The sequence below is a fragment of the Anabrus simplex genome, chromosome 2 (assembly GCF_040414725.1).
Source record: "Anabrus simplex isolate iqAnaSimp1 chromosome 2, ASM4041472v1, whole genome shotgun sequence".
Taxonomy (NCBI): Eukaryota; Metazoa; Arthropoda; class Insecta; order Orthoptera; family Tettigoniidae; genus Anabrus; species Anabrus simplex.
Window position 1 is genome coordinate 144,760,125 of NC_090266.1, and position 15,843 is coordinate 144,775,967.

General features: G+C 38.2%; 1 protein-coding gene across 2 annotated transcripts in view; it reads left to right on the forward strand.

Moving 5' to 3' along the window:
- Positions 1 to 15,843, forward strand: part of LOC136862709 (kinesin-like protein KIF3B) — a 397,790-nt gene that overhangs the window by 207,990 nt on the left and 173,957 nt on the right. For both annotated transcript variants that reach the window (XM_067138926.2, XM_067138927.2), the window contains exon 13: positions 12,885 to 13,075. In XM_067138926.2, the coding sequence (XP_066995027.2) occupies positions 12,885 to 13,075 (191 nt within the window). The remainder of the gene's footprint in view (positions 1 to 12,884; positions 13,076 to 15,843) is intronic.

The following is a 15,843-nucleotide window of genomic DNA, read 5'->3' on the forward strand; positions in this document are numbered from 1 at the left end:
AAACTTTAGATACGAGTTTAAGCACATAATTGAGAGATACAACTTCATTCTAAGTCAAGTCTACAGTGCCGATGAAACTGGACTTTATTGGAAGTTCTTACCCAGTAAAACACTAGCAGCTGCTGAAGAGAAATCAGCCCCTGGTCACAAATTTAGTAAAGAGCGTGTTACCATCTTGTGCTATGCGAACACTAGTGGCGACCATAAATTAAAATTAGCTGTTGGTGGTTAAGGAAAAAATCCGCGTTCTTTCAAAGGAACACTGATGAAATATTTCCCACTAGATTGTCATAACAAATCTGCATGGATGAAACGCAATGTTTTCAGGACTTGGTTCCATAATAAGTTTGTTCCGCGGGTTCGAGATTTCTTGGCGTCCAAAGGCTTGCCATTAAAGGCCATCCTTTTTCTTGTTAATGCACCCTCTCACCCTGTTGATACAGAATTGAAATCAGAGGATGGAAATATTTTTGTTTCCTATTTGCCACCTAAAGTAACTTCATTAATTCGGCCGATGGACCGAGGCGTCATCGCAACCTTTAAGGCACATTATAAGGGGAAATTGCTAGGCCTCTTACTTTCCGAAGAAACGTCGATGGTTCAGTTCTGGAAAAGAAGCACTTTATCTTCCCTAGAATTCATGGGATCTGGTAACCACGCAGAACATCACTTGATCGTGGAGAAAATTGTATGTTGATGTCGAAGAGCTTGCCGACGTTTTTCATGGGTTCACTGATGAAGATTAAAATGAGGGATTGATGATGAAAGATATCCTGAAGACTATTGAAAATAACATTCATTTGGGAGGTGGATGAAAGTAACATTGAAGAGTGGCTTCATACTGACAATGTATTGCCTGGGCATCACATTTTTACTGATGACGAAATAGTAAATGAAGGAGCGAACGGGAACTCGGCAGTCGGTTGCGAAGTGATGAGTGAAAGTGAGGGGGACGGGGAAGAAGAGTGTGTCGCAAACAATCGCGTATCGCTTCAGACCGCACTGGAGTCAGCTGAAACGTTAATGGAATTCTTGGAGCAAGAGGGCAATATAGATTTTTCAGACATTCTTGTAAATAGAAAGCTCAGCATGGACATAAAGGAGAACATAAGTTGTAGGAGTGTGCAAAAAAGTAACTGCTTTTTTTTAAAGCAGCTTAAATGATACCAAGTAAATTATTTATGGTCTGCTGGTAATTTAGGTGAATATTTAGTGTGTATTGTTGTAGCTTTGACTACATTTTGGTTTTAAAGAGGGTTTAATGCACAGCATTTTAAGGTTAAACCGTATGTATTTTATGTACTTTAAAGTCCATTAAAATTAGTAGTATGCATTATCGGGGTTTTTTATTAACCGTTCACCCCTTCCTGTGCATTAGAACGGATAATCAAGGTTTTACTGTACTTTGAACCAAGTACTCATTCGACCATCAATTCTCGCTGTGGCACAATTGTCAGCACAAATGCAATCAATGATTGCCTGTAATAACATAATCCCGTAACACCCCTGTAAGGCTAATACCTTTTCTTTGGTACTCTTTCATATGCATTCTCAAGATCTACATCAGTGTGACTGTCTATTCCTCTCATAGCATTTTACAGTTATTTAACACATACTGAAATCCTGGTCCTGATAGCCCCTCTGTGGCATAAAACCACACTAGTTTTCATCCTGTTTGCTCTCCATCATTGATCACTCACTCCTTTCAAAAATTCAAAAATGCCTTTGAACACCTTGCATAGTATGCTGATCAATGAAATACCTTAATAGTTGTTGCAATCCCTTCTGTTGCTGGCAGCGCTGAAGATGGTTTCCCATTTTCACACCATGCAAATTCTGGACCTGTACCCTAAGGCCATGGCGGCTTCATCATAGTTTTGCGGTCTATTCCTAGACCTTTCCTGACCCGTCGTCGCCATAAGACCTATCTGTGCAACGTAAAGCATATAGCAAAACTAAACAAAAAACCTATGATGAAGGAACAAATGAAAACAAAAGACATGACTGAACCCCTTTTTCATTCCATTGATTTATCCAGTATATTAAAGCGTTTGCTGGACTTCTGTGCTAGTATGGGTTTAGCAGTTACGAATACATTCTTCAAGCATAAGGCTATTCACCGCTACACGTGGGAGGCTAAGGGTACCAGATCCATAATAGACTATATCTTAACGGACTTCGAATTCAGGAAATCTGTTAGGAATGTAAGAGGTTTTTGCAGATTTTTCGATGATACAGACCACTATCTGATCTGTAGTGAACTAAGTATCTCTAGGCCTAGGATAGAGAAAGTGAAATCTGTCTGGTAACGAATAAGGGTAGAAAATCTCCAGGATGAGGAAATTAGACAGAAGTACATGGATATGATTAGTGAGAAGTTTCGAACAGTAGACGGTAAGCAGGTTTAGGATATAGAAAGTGAATGGGTGGCATACAGGGATGCTGTAGTAGAAACAGCAAGGGAATGCCTAGGAACAACTGTGTGTAAAGATGGGAAAAGGCAAACATCGTGGTGGAATGATGAAGTGAGAGCAGCCTGTAAACATAACAAGAAGGCTTATCAGAAATGGCTCCAAACAAGGGCCAAGGCAGACAGGGATTTGTATGTAGATGAAAGAAACAGAGCGAAACAAATAGTTGTTGAATCCAAAAAGAAGTCGTGGGAAGATTTTGGTAATAATCTGGAAAGGCTAGGTCAAGCAGCATGGGAAACCTTTCTGGACAGTAATAAAGAATCTTAGGAAGGGAGGGAGGGAAAAAGGAAATGAACAGTGTTTTGAGTAATTCAGGTGAACTCATAATAGATCCCAGGGAATCACTGGAGAGGTGGAGGGAATATTTTGAACATCTTCTCAATGTAAAAGGAAATCATCCTGGTGTGTTTCAAACAGCCAAGCTCATGGGGAGGAGGAAAATGATGTTGGTGAAATTATGCTTGAGGAAGTGGAAAGGATGGTAAATAACCTCCATTGTCATAAGGCAGCAGGAATAGATGAAAATAGACCTGAAATGGTGAAGCATAGTGGGAAGGCAGGGATGAAATGGCTCACAGAATAGTAAAATTAGCGTGGAGTGTTGGTAAGGTACCTTCAGATTGGACAAAAGCAGTAATTGCACCTATCTATAACCAAGGGAACAGGAAGGATTGCAACAACTATCGAGGTATCTCATTCATTAGTATACCAGGCAAAGTGTTCACTGGCATCTTGGAAGGAAGGGTGCGATCAGTCGTTGAGAGGAAGTTGGATGAAAACCAGTGTGGTTTCAGACCACAGAGAGGCTGTCAGGATCAGATTTTAAGTATGTGCCAGGTAATTGAAAAATGCTACGAGAGGAATAGGCAGTTGTGTTTGTTTCGTAGATCTAGAGAAAGCATGTGACAGGGTACCAAGGGAAAAGATGTTCGCTATACTGGGGGACTATGGAATTAAAGGTAGATTATTAAAATCAATCAAAGGCATTTATGTTGACAATTGTGCTTCAGTGAGAATTGATGGTAGAATGAGTTCCTGGTTCAGGGTAGCCTACTTACAGGGGGTTGACAAGCGCTGTAATCTTTCACCTTTGCTGTTCATAGTTTACATGGATCATCTGCTGAAAGGTATACAATGGCAGGAAGGGAGTCAGTTAGGTGGAAATGTAGTAAGCAGTTTGGCCTATGCTGACGACTTGGTCTTAATGGCAGATTGTGCTGAAAGCCTGCAGTCTAATATCTTGGAACTTGAAAATAGATGCAATGAGTATGGTATGAAAATTAGCCTCTCGAAGACTAAATTGATGTCAGTAGGTAGGAAATTCAACAGAATTGAATGTCAGATTGGTGATACAAAGCTAGAACAGGTCGATAATTTCAAGTATTTAGGTTGTGTGTTCTCCCAGGATGGTAATATAGTAAGTGAGATTGAATCAAGGTGTAGTAAAGCTAATGGAGTGAGCTCGCAATTGCGATCAACAGTATTCTGTAAGAAGGAAGTCAGCTCCCACACGAAACTGTCTTTACATCTGTTTTCTGACCAACTTTGCTTTACGGCAGCAAAAGCTGGATGGACTAATTCATAAGTTAGAAGTAACAGACATGAAAGTAGTAAGAATGATTGCTGGTACAAACAGGTGGGAACAATAGCAGGAGGGTACTCAGAATGAGGAGATAAAGGCTAATTTAGGGATGAACTCGATGGATAAAGCTGTACGCATAAAGCGGCTTCGGTGGTGGGGTCATGTGAGACGAATGGAGGAGGATAGGTTACCTAGGAGAATAATGGACTCTGCTATGGAGGGTAAGAGAAGTAGAGGGAGACCAAGACGACGATAGTTACACTCGGTTTCTAACGATTTAAGGATAAGAGGTATAGAACTAAATGAGGCCATAACACTAGATGCAAATCGAGGATTGTGGCGACGTTTAGTAAATTCACAGAGGCTTGCAGACTGAACGCTGAAAATCATAAGTCTATAATGATAATGTATGTATATATTAATTTTTCTTTTCCCTCGTTTTCTAAGATTTTTTTGTTACAGTCCAGAAAGCTTTCCCTGCCTCTTCATGGAGCCTTCCTGGGTTATTACCAAAAAATTCCCGTGATTTCTTTTTGGACACTGAAGTGATTTCTTTTGTTGTGTTTCTTTTTTTCAGTGTACAATTCCTTATCTACATGACTTATTGTTTGGATCGATTCTTGATATACCTTCGTAAATTTACAAGCTTTCCTGGCTTCATTATTTCACCAATATATTTGTTTTTCTCATCTTTAACATATAGTTGTCCCAGAAATTCTTTTTTATGTTTTCACTACAGCGTCCCTGTATGCCACTCATATCTTTCTGTATCCTGAACCTGTTGATTGGCTGTTCTGTGGAACTTTTCACAATAATACTCTTATACTTCTGTCTTCATTATGTCATCCTGGAGATTTTCTGCCTTTATCCCTCTGCAGAACAGGCTTCACCTTCTCTATCCTAGGCCTAGTGATGCTTGGTTCACTGCAGGTCAGTACCATCAAAAATTCCTCAGAATACTTGTACATTCGTAATAGACTGTATGAATTGAAAGTCAGTTACGAACCAGGGCGAGTTGGCCGTGCGGTTAGGGGCGTGCTGCTGTGAGCTTGCATCCGGGAGATAGTGGATTTGAACCGCACTGTCGGCAGCCCTGAAGATGGTTTTCCGTGGTTTCCCACTTTTACACTTAATTAAGGCCACAGCCGCTTCCTTCTCACTCCTATTCCTTTCCTATCCCATCGTCGCCATAAGGCTTCTCTGTGTCGGTGCGACGTAAATAAAATGAAATGTTCCCGTAGTGCTTGTTAAAATCATGCTGAAATGCTGTTGGACACTTTCAGGGCAACACATGAAGATATGGGTATTTGGACATTATAAATTTCCCAGCTAACTCAATCCTGGTTGCCAGCGTTTTGCCCTCCTGTGCTAGATTGTGCTCATCAGTTGTTTCCTAGCACACCTACAAAGACGCTGGCTAGTGCATACATTGGAGGCCACTGTGTAGGCTACTTGGAGCCACCGGCAGTGCCAATGCACTATGAGAGTCAAATAGCATAGGTTATACGAGACTTGCCTCTCGTTGCGGCATGTGGTGCGTGGTGTTGTATTATTGTGTGCCTCATACTAACGGTTGTGCGATTAAAGGAAAAGGAAGGGACAGGGCGAGGGGAAAGGGAGAGGATGGAGAGAGGGGGAAGGGGGGAATTAAGGTGGGGCCGAAGGATGTGGGAAAAGAGATGGCTGTTGAAGAGAGGTGCTGTGAATATTATGAAAAACTGAATTGACTTGTTGGTTTCTGGAAATGGGAATTAGGTCAAATAGGATATTTGGCTTTTCTGAAATATCATTAAGATTATGATTCGGGTTAAAATATTGATCTATATGTATGAAGCAGCTTTCAGTAATGTTAAGGAGGGGTCCAGTGTTGGTGATTTTGAGAATTTCCATATCTTGCTTTATGTCTGTGAATTTGTGATTATAGTCATGCATATGCTGTCCTACAGCTGAAAATGTATTGTACTTCAGGGCATTGGCATGTTCAGAGTACTATATATTAAAATTCCTCCCAGTCTGTCCGACGTAAGAAGAATTACAACTGTTCCAAATAATCCTGTATACTCCTGATTTTGAAAAACTAATGAACTTGTTTATGGATGTGGCATTACGTAAGACTTGTGCATTCCTATTGTTGGTTTTGAAAACTACTTTAACATCGTGCTTTTTAAAGATGTTGGTGACTTTGTAAATTTTCTTGTTGACCTTAAAGATAGAAAGGGAGGAGTTGCTTTGTTTATCTTTTTTCCAAAGTTGTAGAGGGGCGATATTTATATTTATTGATTATTTTTTCAATAAAGGAACTCTTGTATCTATTAGATTTAGCTGTATTACGAATGGTGTTCAGCTCATTTTTGAGGTCTCTTAGTCATTGGAACATTGAAGGCTCAGTTACACCATGCTGTTGTACACTGCTAGTTTGTGAATTTGAGGGTGTGAAGAATCTGGATGGATTTTAATATATGGTACTCGGAACACGTCAGTGCCCTGAAGTACAATAAATTTTCAGCTGTAGGACAGCATATGCATAACTATAATCACAAATTCAGACATAAAACAAGATATCGAAATTCTCAATATCAACAACAAAGGACCCCTCCTTAACATTACTGAAAGCTGCTTCATACATATAGATCAGGGGTTTCCAATTTGTAAGGGCTCGAGGGCCATATTGGAAACCTTAGTCATGTTCGCGGGCCGCACTTGAATAATAGGCAAATTTTCGTAAAATTCTGCATACAGTAGGCCTACAGAAGTATCATTATGAAAAAATATGCATAATTCAATTGCTATAAAGGTTTGATAATTTCAATTACTTAGGTAAAACATTATTTTGGAATTGCATAAAAGAGTGAAATTTGGAGCAGAGCTGAGTGGCTCAGATGGTTGAGGCGCTGGCCTTCTGAAGTTGGTAGGTTTAATGTTAGATCATTCCGAAGGTGCTCAAATACGTCAGCCTCGAGTCGATTGATTTACTGGCACGTAAAAGAACTCCTGCGCGACAAAACCCTCGGCGTCTCCGAAAAACATCAAAAGTAGTTAGTGGGACGTAAAAACCAATAATTATTGCCTGAAATTTGGATTTTAAATTTTTGAAATGAAAATTAATCCATTCAGATCAAGTGAATTTTAAAAAAAGAGGAAATAATATTAAAGAATGAACTAGTTCGGACTTGGGTCTATAATGAATATAAAAATTAATAATACATTTTTGAACGACTTATAAAATATTATGTTGAAACTATTCTCAACATTATTTATTAAAATGCTCTAGCGGGCCGCATTATATGGCTTCGCGGGGCGCCAATTGGAAACCCCTGATATAGATCAATATTTTTTACCCAAATCATAATCTTGATGACATTTCAGAAAAGCCAAATATCCTTTTTGACCTAATTCCCATTTTTAGAAACGTCGGACCAACAAGACATAATTCAGTTTTTCATAATATTCACAGCACCTTTCCTCAGCAGCCATCTCTTTTCCCACATCTTTCGGCTCTGCCTAAATTCCCCCTTCCCCTCCACCTCCTCTGCACCTCCTCTCCCCTCGCCCCTTGCCCGGCCCCTCTCCCCTTGCCCTGCCCCTTTTCTTTTGAATCCCACAACCGTTAGTATGAGGTACACAACAGTACACCACGCACCACATGCCGCAACGAGAGGTAAGTCTCGTATAACCTATGCCATTTGACTATGTAGCAGTTCTTTGTCAGCTGGTGATTATTTAGTGGCATCCAGTGGCTTGCATACTGCTAACACCGCTCAAGTAGATGTGGTGATTGATGATCTGACTACAGAATCAACATTTACCAGTTCCCGTTTTGCAATTGAAATTGCAATGATTAGCAGTGATGGAACTAACAATTCTATGAATATCAATACAGGAAAGAGTATGAATGATAAGCATACTCCAGATTCTAAGAATTTAGAGCCTAATTTATTTTTCAGATTTTACACTTAGTTCATCCCAGATTTTAATGTTAATTATGTGTTTGTACATTAGTTTCCATGTCAATTGTGTGTTTTTACATTTGATTAGTTATTAGATGTATTACACTAAGGCTGAAGATGGCCAGCCAAGGCCGAAACTAGTCCCTAGTTTAGTAATGTAATTCAGTAATATTCTGCGATATCTATATATTTTAAAAAATTATGAAAAGTAAAGTCGGTCAGTCCGGCCATTCTATCTGGTCGATTTCCTTCATTGTTTTTTTTAATTGAAAGGTATTCATGCACCGATTTGTCATCGGGTACTATAAATCGCTTCCGCCTTCTTCAAATTATTTGATTTTTTCAATTTTTTGTCTCTTTGAAGCAATCATATCTTTGGTTCTAATTGAGGTACGGGGTTCGTTTTGGCCTAAGAACACTCAGTGGATCAAGCTCTTTCATTTTTGCTCTTAACTATTCAAATTGGTTGATTCTGAGGAATGTTATAAGTGAACATTCAATTTGACTTCTCATTTCTTCAAAAAAAATTCTCATTGAAGCAATCATATCTTTCGTTCTAATTGAGGTACACAGTTTTTCATTCTAAAAACACTCGGTGGATCAAGCGCTTTCTTTTGAGGTAATAACTACTTAAATTGGTTGATTCTGAGAAAAGTTATGAGTAAATTTGTCTCCATGACAAAGTTCTTTGAAGGACTTTTTAACAGTTCAGCGCGTAGTGTTGTTCCACGGAACATTTAATTCAATTTCTTTCTGTGATGTTTTTTCAAGTGTTTTGTTGACATATTACATTCTATTACCACAGCAGATCATGTGCTTTATTTCATTAACTCAAAACTTTGCAAATACATCCATGAGGATAGTAACGAACAACACCATACTTTGTACATTGCAGGCGAAGCCAGTGGGAAACTGCTAGTAGTATTGAAAAAAGTGGACTATACAACATGCATTTTATAAGTATTATTGTGAACATCGTGACCTCAATTTTTACAAAAATGTCACCTTTCCAGAGACTATATTATTGTATTTTCCATAACTGTTTAACTTTCAGTGAAAATCTGTATATGTAGAATTGTAGCGGAGATTGCTATGATTGTGTAACTTGAGAAAACATTAGCTTAATCGAGAGAGAGTGAGGGGGGTTGAAGTCTGTTGGAAGTGTTCCATCTGGTAGCTTAAAACCCGGGACACACCGAGCTCGATAGCTGCAGTCGCTTAAGTGCGGCCAGTATCCAGTATTCGGGAGATAGTAGGTTCGAACCCCACTGTCGGCAGCCCTGAAAATGGTTTTCCGTGGTTTCCCATTTTCACACCAGGCAAATGCTGGGGCTGTACCTTAATTAAGGCCACGGCCGCTTCCTTCCCACTCCTAGGCCTTCCCTGTCCCATCGTCGCCATGAGACCTATCTGAGTCGGTGCGACGTAAAGCAATTAACAAAAAAAAACCTGGGACATACAAGCTAAGATCATTATGCATCAGTGTGGAAAACAAGTGAATAGTGCTACTCTTTCATATTGGCTGCTCAGTGGCCAATACGGCCATGGGGAATATAAGAGTTTTGAACAAGGTTTTGTTGACTGGTAGGCGCTAGGAGTTATGTTGGGGAGAGCTTGGCTACTAGCCGAATTTTGGGGATGCTACTGCCACCTGGATAGAGCCTGTAACAGTGTTCATTTTGCAATCACTTTTAGTCATTCATTGATGAACAAAGTCTGTCGTCTTTAACACATGGACTCAGTATGAAAACCGTCATGATTAACTCGTTTTGGTAGAGAGACTGCTTCTTTAACAGAAGGAGTCTGTATGTGGACAGTCTTCATTTACACTTATTTTGCTGGTACATTTTTTTACAATTGGCTTTTAATCCCATCAACATAGATAGGTCTTATGGTGATGATGGTATAGGGAAAGGCTAGGAATTGGAAGGAAGCGATCGTGGGCTTCATTAAGGTACAGCCCCAGCATTTGCCTGATGTGAAAATCACTGCAAACCATCTTCAGTTCTGCTGACAGTGGGGTTTGAACTCTCTATCTTCCGAATGCAAGGTCACTGCTACACGCCCCTAACCCCACGGCCAACTTTGCCTTCATTAACGAAGTTTCGTATCTTTATTCAAGTGTCTCATTTGCGGCGACTCAAATTATTCATTGATTCAGTAATGTTCTGATGTGCATTATGTCGTCTCTGATGTTGGAATTTTTGTGACGAGTCTGTTTTTGTCATACTACTTCTGGACTTAGACTTTTGTCGGTCTACTTTCGATATGTAACTATTGAGTCAATTTTGACTCGCCATATGTATTCAAAACTGTTTTGTGGTGAAGGCATGCAGACACTGTAGTTAGGTGAAGCTGTGAATAGTACCACCCAGTGAAAGGCAGGTTTGAGTATCAGACATCAGGAAACCAACAGGAGACAACGGGTCTACTCTTATAAGCCTAAATACTAATGGAGAGCAGAAGTATCCCAACCACAATAGAGAAGAATACGTGTGACAATTTCAGGTTGTCACATCAAATGAATTGGTGTGATGAAATATAGAGGAAGGAGGTGGTACCTGGTCCTCATAGTGTTTTTATATGTAATGTGCAGTAGGAATAAGATGAGTTATGTAATGTAAAGTTTTCAGTTATGTAGAAGTGGTGGTTGTTGTTTTTGTTGCATGTATTGTCTGTATAAAATATGTGAAGATAATTTTCCAAGGATATTTAAGGAGGTTGTAAAGGATGAGCGGGGCATGTTTAATTTGGGAGTTGTAAATGTTAATAGTTATTAAAATAATAGTATTCTTGTTGTGGCATGCTATCTAGATTAATTTCAGGGAGGTAAACAAGTGTCAAGTTAGATAAGAAAGAAAGCTTGGATTTTCGTCGGCACATGACCATCGCCTTGAGAGAAAGGGTTCATTCGTACTCTACCAATGTAATGATATTACTGTGGCGCCCACTTATAATTTCACATTTTGTTTTGTTTCAGTATGTTTATCTCATAGCAAATAAAGTTGGGAATAATTTTATGTGCGCCTTAGCAAATTTTTATAAATTTCTCAGCAAATTTCAAATAAAGTAAATGGGGGTAATGTTTAGCTTAACCCATTCTATATGGGAGAGTACAAATGCCTCCAGAGTGTGTAACGAGTATTTATGAGCCATTTGTGTGAGCAAAGTTACAGCTTTCAGTTATTACAGTGTTTACTTGGCTAGTTGTTGCAGAAGTGTGTATGAGCCTGTTATTAATAAAGGTTTTAAAAGTTGTATTACTTTTTAGCATATTTAGGTACTGTATAATTGTTGCCTATAAAATGGTTTGTATTAACCTAATGCCTTCAGTTATGAATGCTTTGTGAGCTGAGGTAGAAATGAAACAAATCATATTTAAATGTCCTAGCAGAAGGTTAGAAGCATGCTAACATATAAAAAGTCTTATAAAATCAACCAGTAAAGATGTTTTGTGTAAAATTTTGTATATTAAATACAAGTATTGAAAACATGAAAACAGTTGTGTTGCTTCCAAATTTGATTACTAGACCTCAAAACATTGTTCAAAATGAAGTGCAACACTGTACTACGTACACTGACAAGAACTTCCTGTTCTTTTCGTCCTAGTGTAGCAAACAACGTATTTATGGTGACGACATTCTATTTTCTGTTGGGGAACATGCAAGTCTTTCGGCTTTCCTTTATGTTATTATTTTTCAGGCTTCTTTTTCCCACATATATATATTGGTTTCATCAGAAATTTTTGTCAAAGAAAGTGCCATATATTTCAGAAAAATCAAAGGTTCAAATGGCGTTTGCAGATCAAACTCATCAAGTAAGTCTTTACTTACTCCACTGTACTCTGTAAATATGTGAATAACGGTGTGTTAGTTTTTGTCCAGTTTCACTTGCTCCGTTTTCTGTGTGTCATCATGCGAACACACTTCGAAGGGCTCGGCACATCGTTCATCACTCCTCCCCTCTGTCTCTAATGCTATTATTGGTATCACTTGAAACATTGTTTCATCATCACTAAAATCTCTGCTCTCAGAACTGGCTAAAATGCTTTCTGGGAGATTCCTTGTCTTAATCCATGTAACTACACCTTTTCAACACCATGATTGTCACAGAGGTTACAATAGAATGTGAATAAAAATACCAGAAAGAAATTTGTTTTCGACCTAGACATACATGGGGTGTATATTAGAATGGGAAATTTCCAAAGTCACAAGTCTACAGTTCATTTCAGAATGCATCCAAGAACCATTTGGATTTGAACAGACTGCATTTATAGTAACCTTGAAAGCTATACTCATCAAACAATTTATATGCCATAATAACTTCTTGTGGCCACAGCTGGTCAAATTATGTGATTGGGTTAAAATGATTTTGATTTGGTCTTTAGTGGTTGATTATTCATTCAGGAGTCAGAAACTTGAATATGAATTACTGTATTTAGAATCTGCTACTTATTCTTTATTCCAATGTTCTCCTCATGTATATCTTTTTGCTAATGGGGATATTCCTATAGACTATTCCTGTTAGTCAATTGATCCAAGCAAGAAATGGGAAAGTATAGTAAAATAAAGTGGATGGTTCCTAGAAATTCTTTCCTCTCACACATTCAAGCATCTTGTCTTCATAAACACGCTAATGATTTAGGCAGTTATATTTTAACAGTTAAGAGATGGTCATTTTTGAGAGAGAGAGCTGTAAATTCTGAGAGTCTTGTTGAATACATTCTGTTACACTTCATTTTTTTAATATATATTTTTGAATGTTTTAAAGTTTTGTTTTGGTTACTGACCTGTACATTGTAACACGTGTGGCGCATGTACATTATTCATTGCTCTTGGCTATAATGCAAAGTATTCAGTAGACTTTTCTTCCTTGTTCTAGACTCATTGGGAGGAAATTCAAAGACTATTATGGTTGCAAATATTGGCCCTGCAAGCTATAATTATGATGAAACATTAACTACATTGAGGTATGCTAATCGTGCCAAAAATATAAAGAATAAACCACGTGTCAATGAAGATCCAAAGGATGCTCTTTTAAGGGAATATCAAATGGAAATTGCCCGTCTTAAGGTAAGGAACTTGAGTAGTGACCAATTCCTTTGAGTGAAACACTTCGTTTACAGAAATGTTTCGGTTAGAAATTTGTTCATTTGACTTTTCTTCCTTGTTCTAAACTCATTGGGAGGAAATTTGAAGAATATTATGGTTGCAAGTATTGGCCCTGCAAGTTATAATTATCTTTTGAAATATGCATGTTATGATATATATATAATATTTGTTTACTACTTCTCTTCTCTCAACCCCAAAGCAGTAAAATGATAAAGGATGAGAAACTACTCCTGATGGTAGAATGACTTAATGGTTCAAAGTAGTTTACATGGATCAGTCAATGAAAGGCAAGAAAATGGCAAAATGGGATTCAGTTGGTGGAAATTTTTTTAAAGTAGTTGGCTTAGAAATGTATCTCTGGCTCTAGTATTGTATCAAAACCTTGCAGTCTGATATAGAAGAAAATTGCAAATAAGGTATGAAACTCAGCATTTACAAGAGTCTAAGAGACATCTGTGGGGAAGAGGGAAGGTTCAATGACAGGTAGAAAATACGAGTTTGGAGCAGTTGGACCAAATATAGTACTTTTTTCCCAGGCAGTTGTATGAGATGAATTGAACCAAGATGTTGCAGAGATAATGCAATGAGTTTGTAGTTCACATCTGCAGTATTTTTACAAAAAAGAAGCATTTTGCATACCAAATTGTGCCTCTATCACTTTATTTCCAGACCCTCTTTGCCATGTGCTAGTGAAAGTTGAGTTGGCCACAAGGCCGTACGCAAGATTTTTTCTTTTTGATGGGGGAGGATTTTCATAACCAAAAACTATAGATGGAAATAAAGTTATATTTCAAGTTATAAAATATGTTCATGTTCGTACTCTCCTGCCGCTTTTCCCACACATGTGCGGTCGCGGATGTGAACTGCATCGCACATGTGGATTTGGCCATGTTTTACAGCTGGATGCCCTTCTGGGGCCAATCCTGTATGGAGGGATTTAATCTAATGTGTGTTTCTGTAATGGTTGGTAGTATGGTGTGGTGTGTTGTCTGTGTCTATCCCAACACTCTCCTCATCATCTTCAATCACCTTGTCCCCAAGCCAGAAGAATTAATCAGAAGTAATTAAAATCATTCAGCCAAGGAGTTGGACTTACAAAATGTACATCATCCAATAACACAGTTTTCAAACATGCTTTGCAGCAGTACAATACCTTCCACAACTGAACGGGTTATGTGGAAAGGTCAGTTAATTCACAGCTGTATAGTGGGCGCTATATTGGGTGAGAGCAGTGCAAGACTAAATTAATGTTCTGTCATTTGTTTAAAGATGATAAACAAAATACCTTATCACTATAATTATTAAGTGTTTGCAGGTTAGATACATTTTTGAAAAATCTTTCAGAGATTCGATAACATGAAAATATTTCTGTATGTTTACTAGAAACTGATTAAGTTAATAAAAGGCAATCCAAGTGTCATTTTTAAATTGAGTAGTTTGTCCCTGTTTACATATTAGGCTATGTGAATTTCATTAATTTGCAACTTATGTTTATGAAATTATGTATAAAGAGCACACCATAAAAATTCATTTACTTACTCTTTTACAATATTCAGATTTTTGTAAAGTTAGGCCAAAGTATCTCAGTGTGTAGGTCTATTATTATTATTGTTGTTGTTGTTGTTGTTATTATTATTGTACCGGGAGGTACGCCCCAACGCCGCACATTCAAATTCAGCGCCTAGATGAACCCCTCTAGTGGTAAAACAGTGAAACTGAAACCACACCAACTTAGAACTTTACTCAGGTGATGTCACCACAGAAATATGATGTAATTTTGTTATTGTGCAGTTGCCTAAACTGAGGAATTTATCCTTGTTTTGTTTGCCATTCATCAAGAAGTTTGGACATTCTTCCACAGATGACACTACTAAAAACTATGACCATGCACCCTGGTGTGAGGTGTAAGAAGTTATAATTTAAACAAGTTTTGTATTTCTAGGTTTTTGTAACTGAATGATGTTCATTTATTTTTGGGTTGGCAATATTTCCTTTTTCTTTCTGCCAGTTTTGAATCTAGCTAATCCCTAATTTCTGTAATTAATTTTCCACCTGTCACAGGCTTCTTGTTAGATTCTGAGTGTTACTTTTAAAATCTGCCAATGAAATAGAGAGGTGTGGCTAGTTCAGTCTTGAATGATCTCGAATCTTCCTTGAGCGTTTATAAACTGCGGCTTTTCACGTTTCTTGGCCAATTGATCATCATCTTACTGTGTGTGTGTGTGTGTGTGTGTGTGTGTGTGTGTGTGTGTGTGTGTGTGTGTGTGTGTGTGTGTGTGTGTGTGTGTGTGTCAAAGCAGGAGACGGGCGGCCTCTTTCATCGGTCAACAGAACATCTACAAAGTAATGGCCACATAACGTCTTTCTTTCTTGCTACCTCCGCAGTTTAACCCAAGTGAAAGGTCAGACTCTTTTGTTATACAACAAACTTTTCTAAAATGTAAATCATCTTCGGTAATGTAAAAATGTCATAAAGCTTTGACTTTAAATCGGGGATAGTGATGTACCCTCTCGAGCTCCCCATCAACTTTTAAGTTATAAATCCATTTTAGGGTCCTTTCAACTAGATTTCGTTGGTTTTATTGGGCCTATAAATGCCTATTCAGGGGTTTGTGCCTGTTTGGAGTATAATTGCCTATTTGATGTCTTTTGAATTTATTTTAAAGAAGCTAATTTTCTTCCAGTGCATTATATTGTAGCTGATGTGCTTGACAGAATTATCTTGTCAT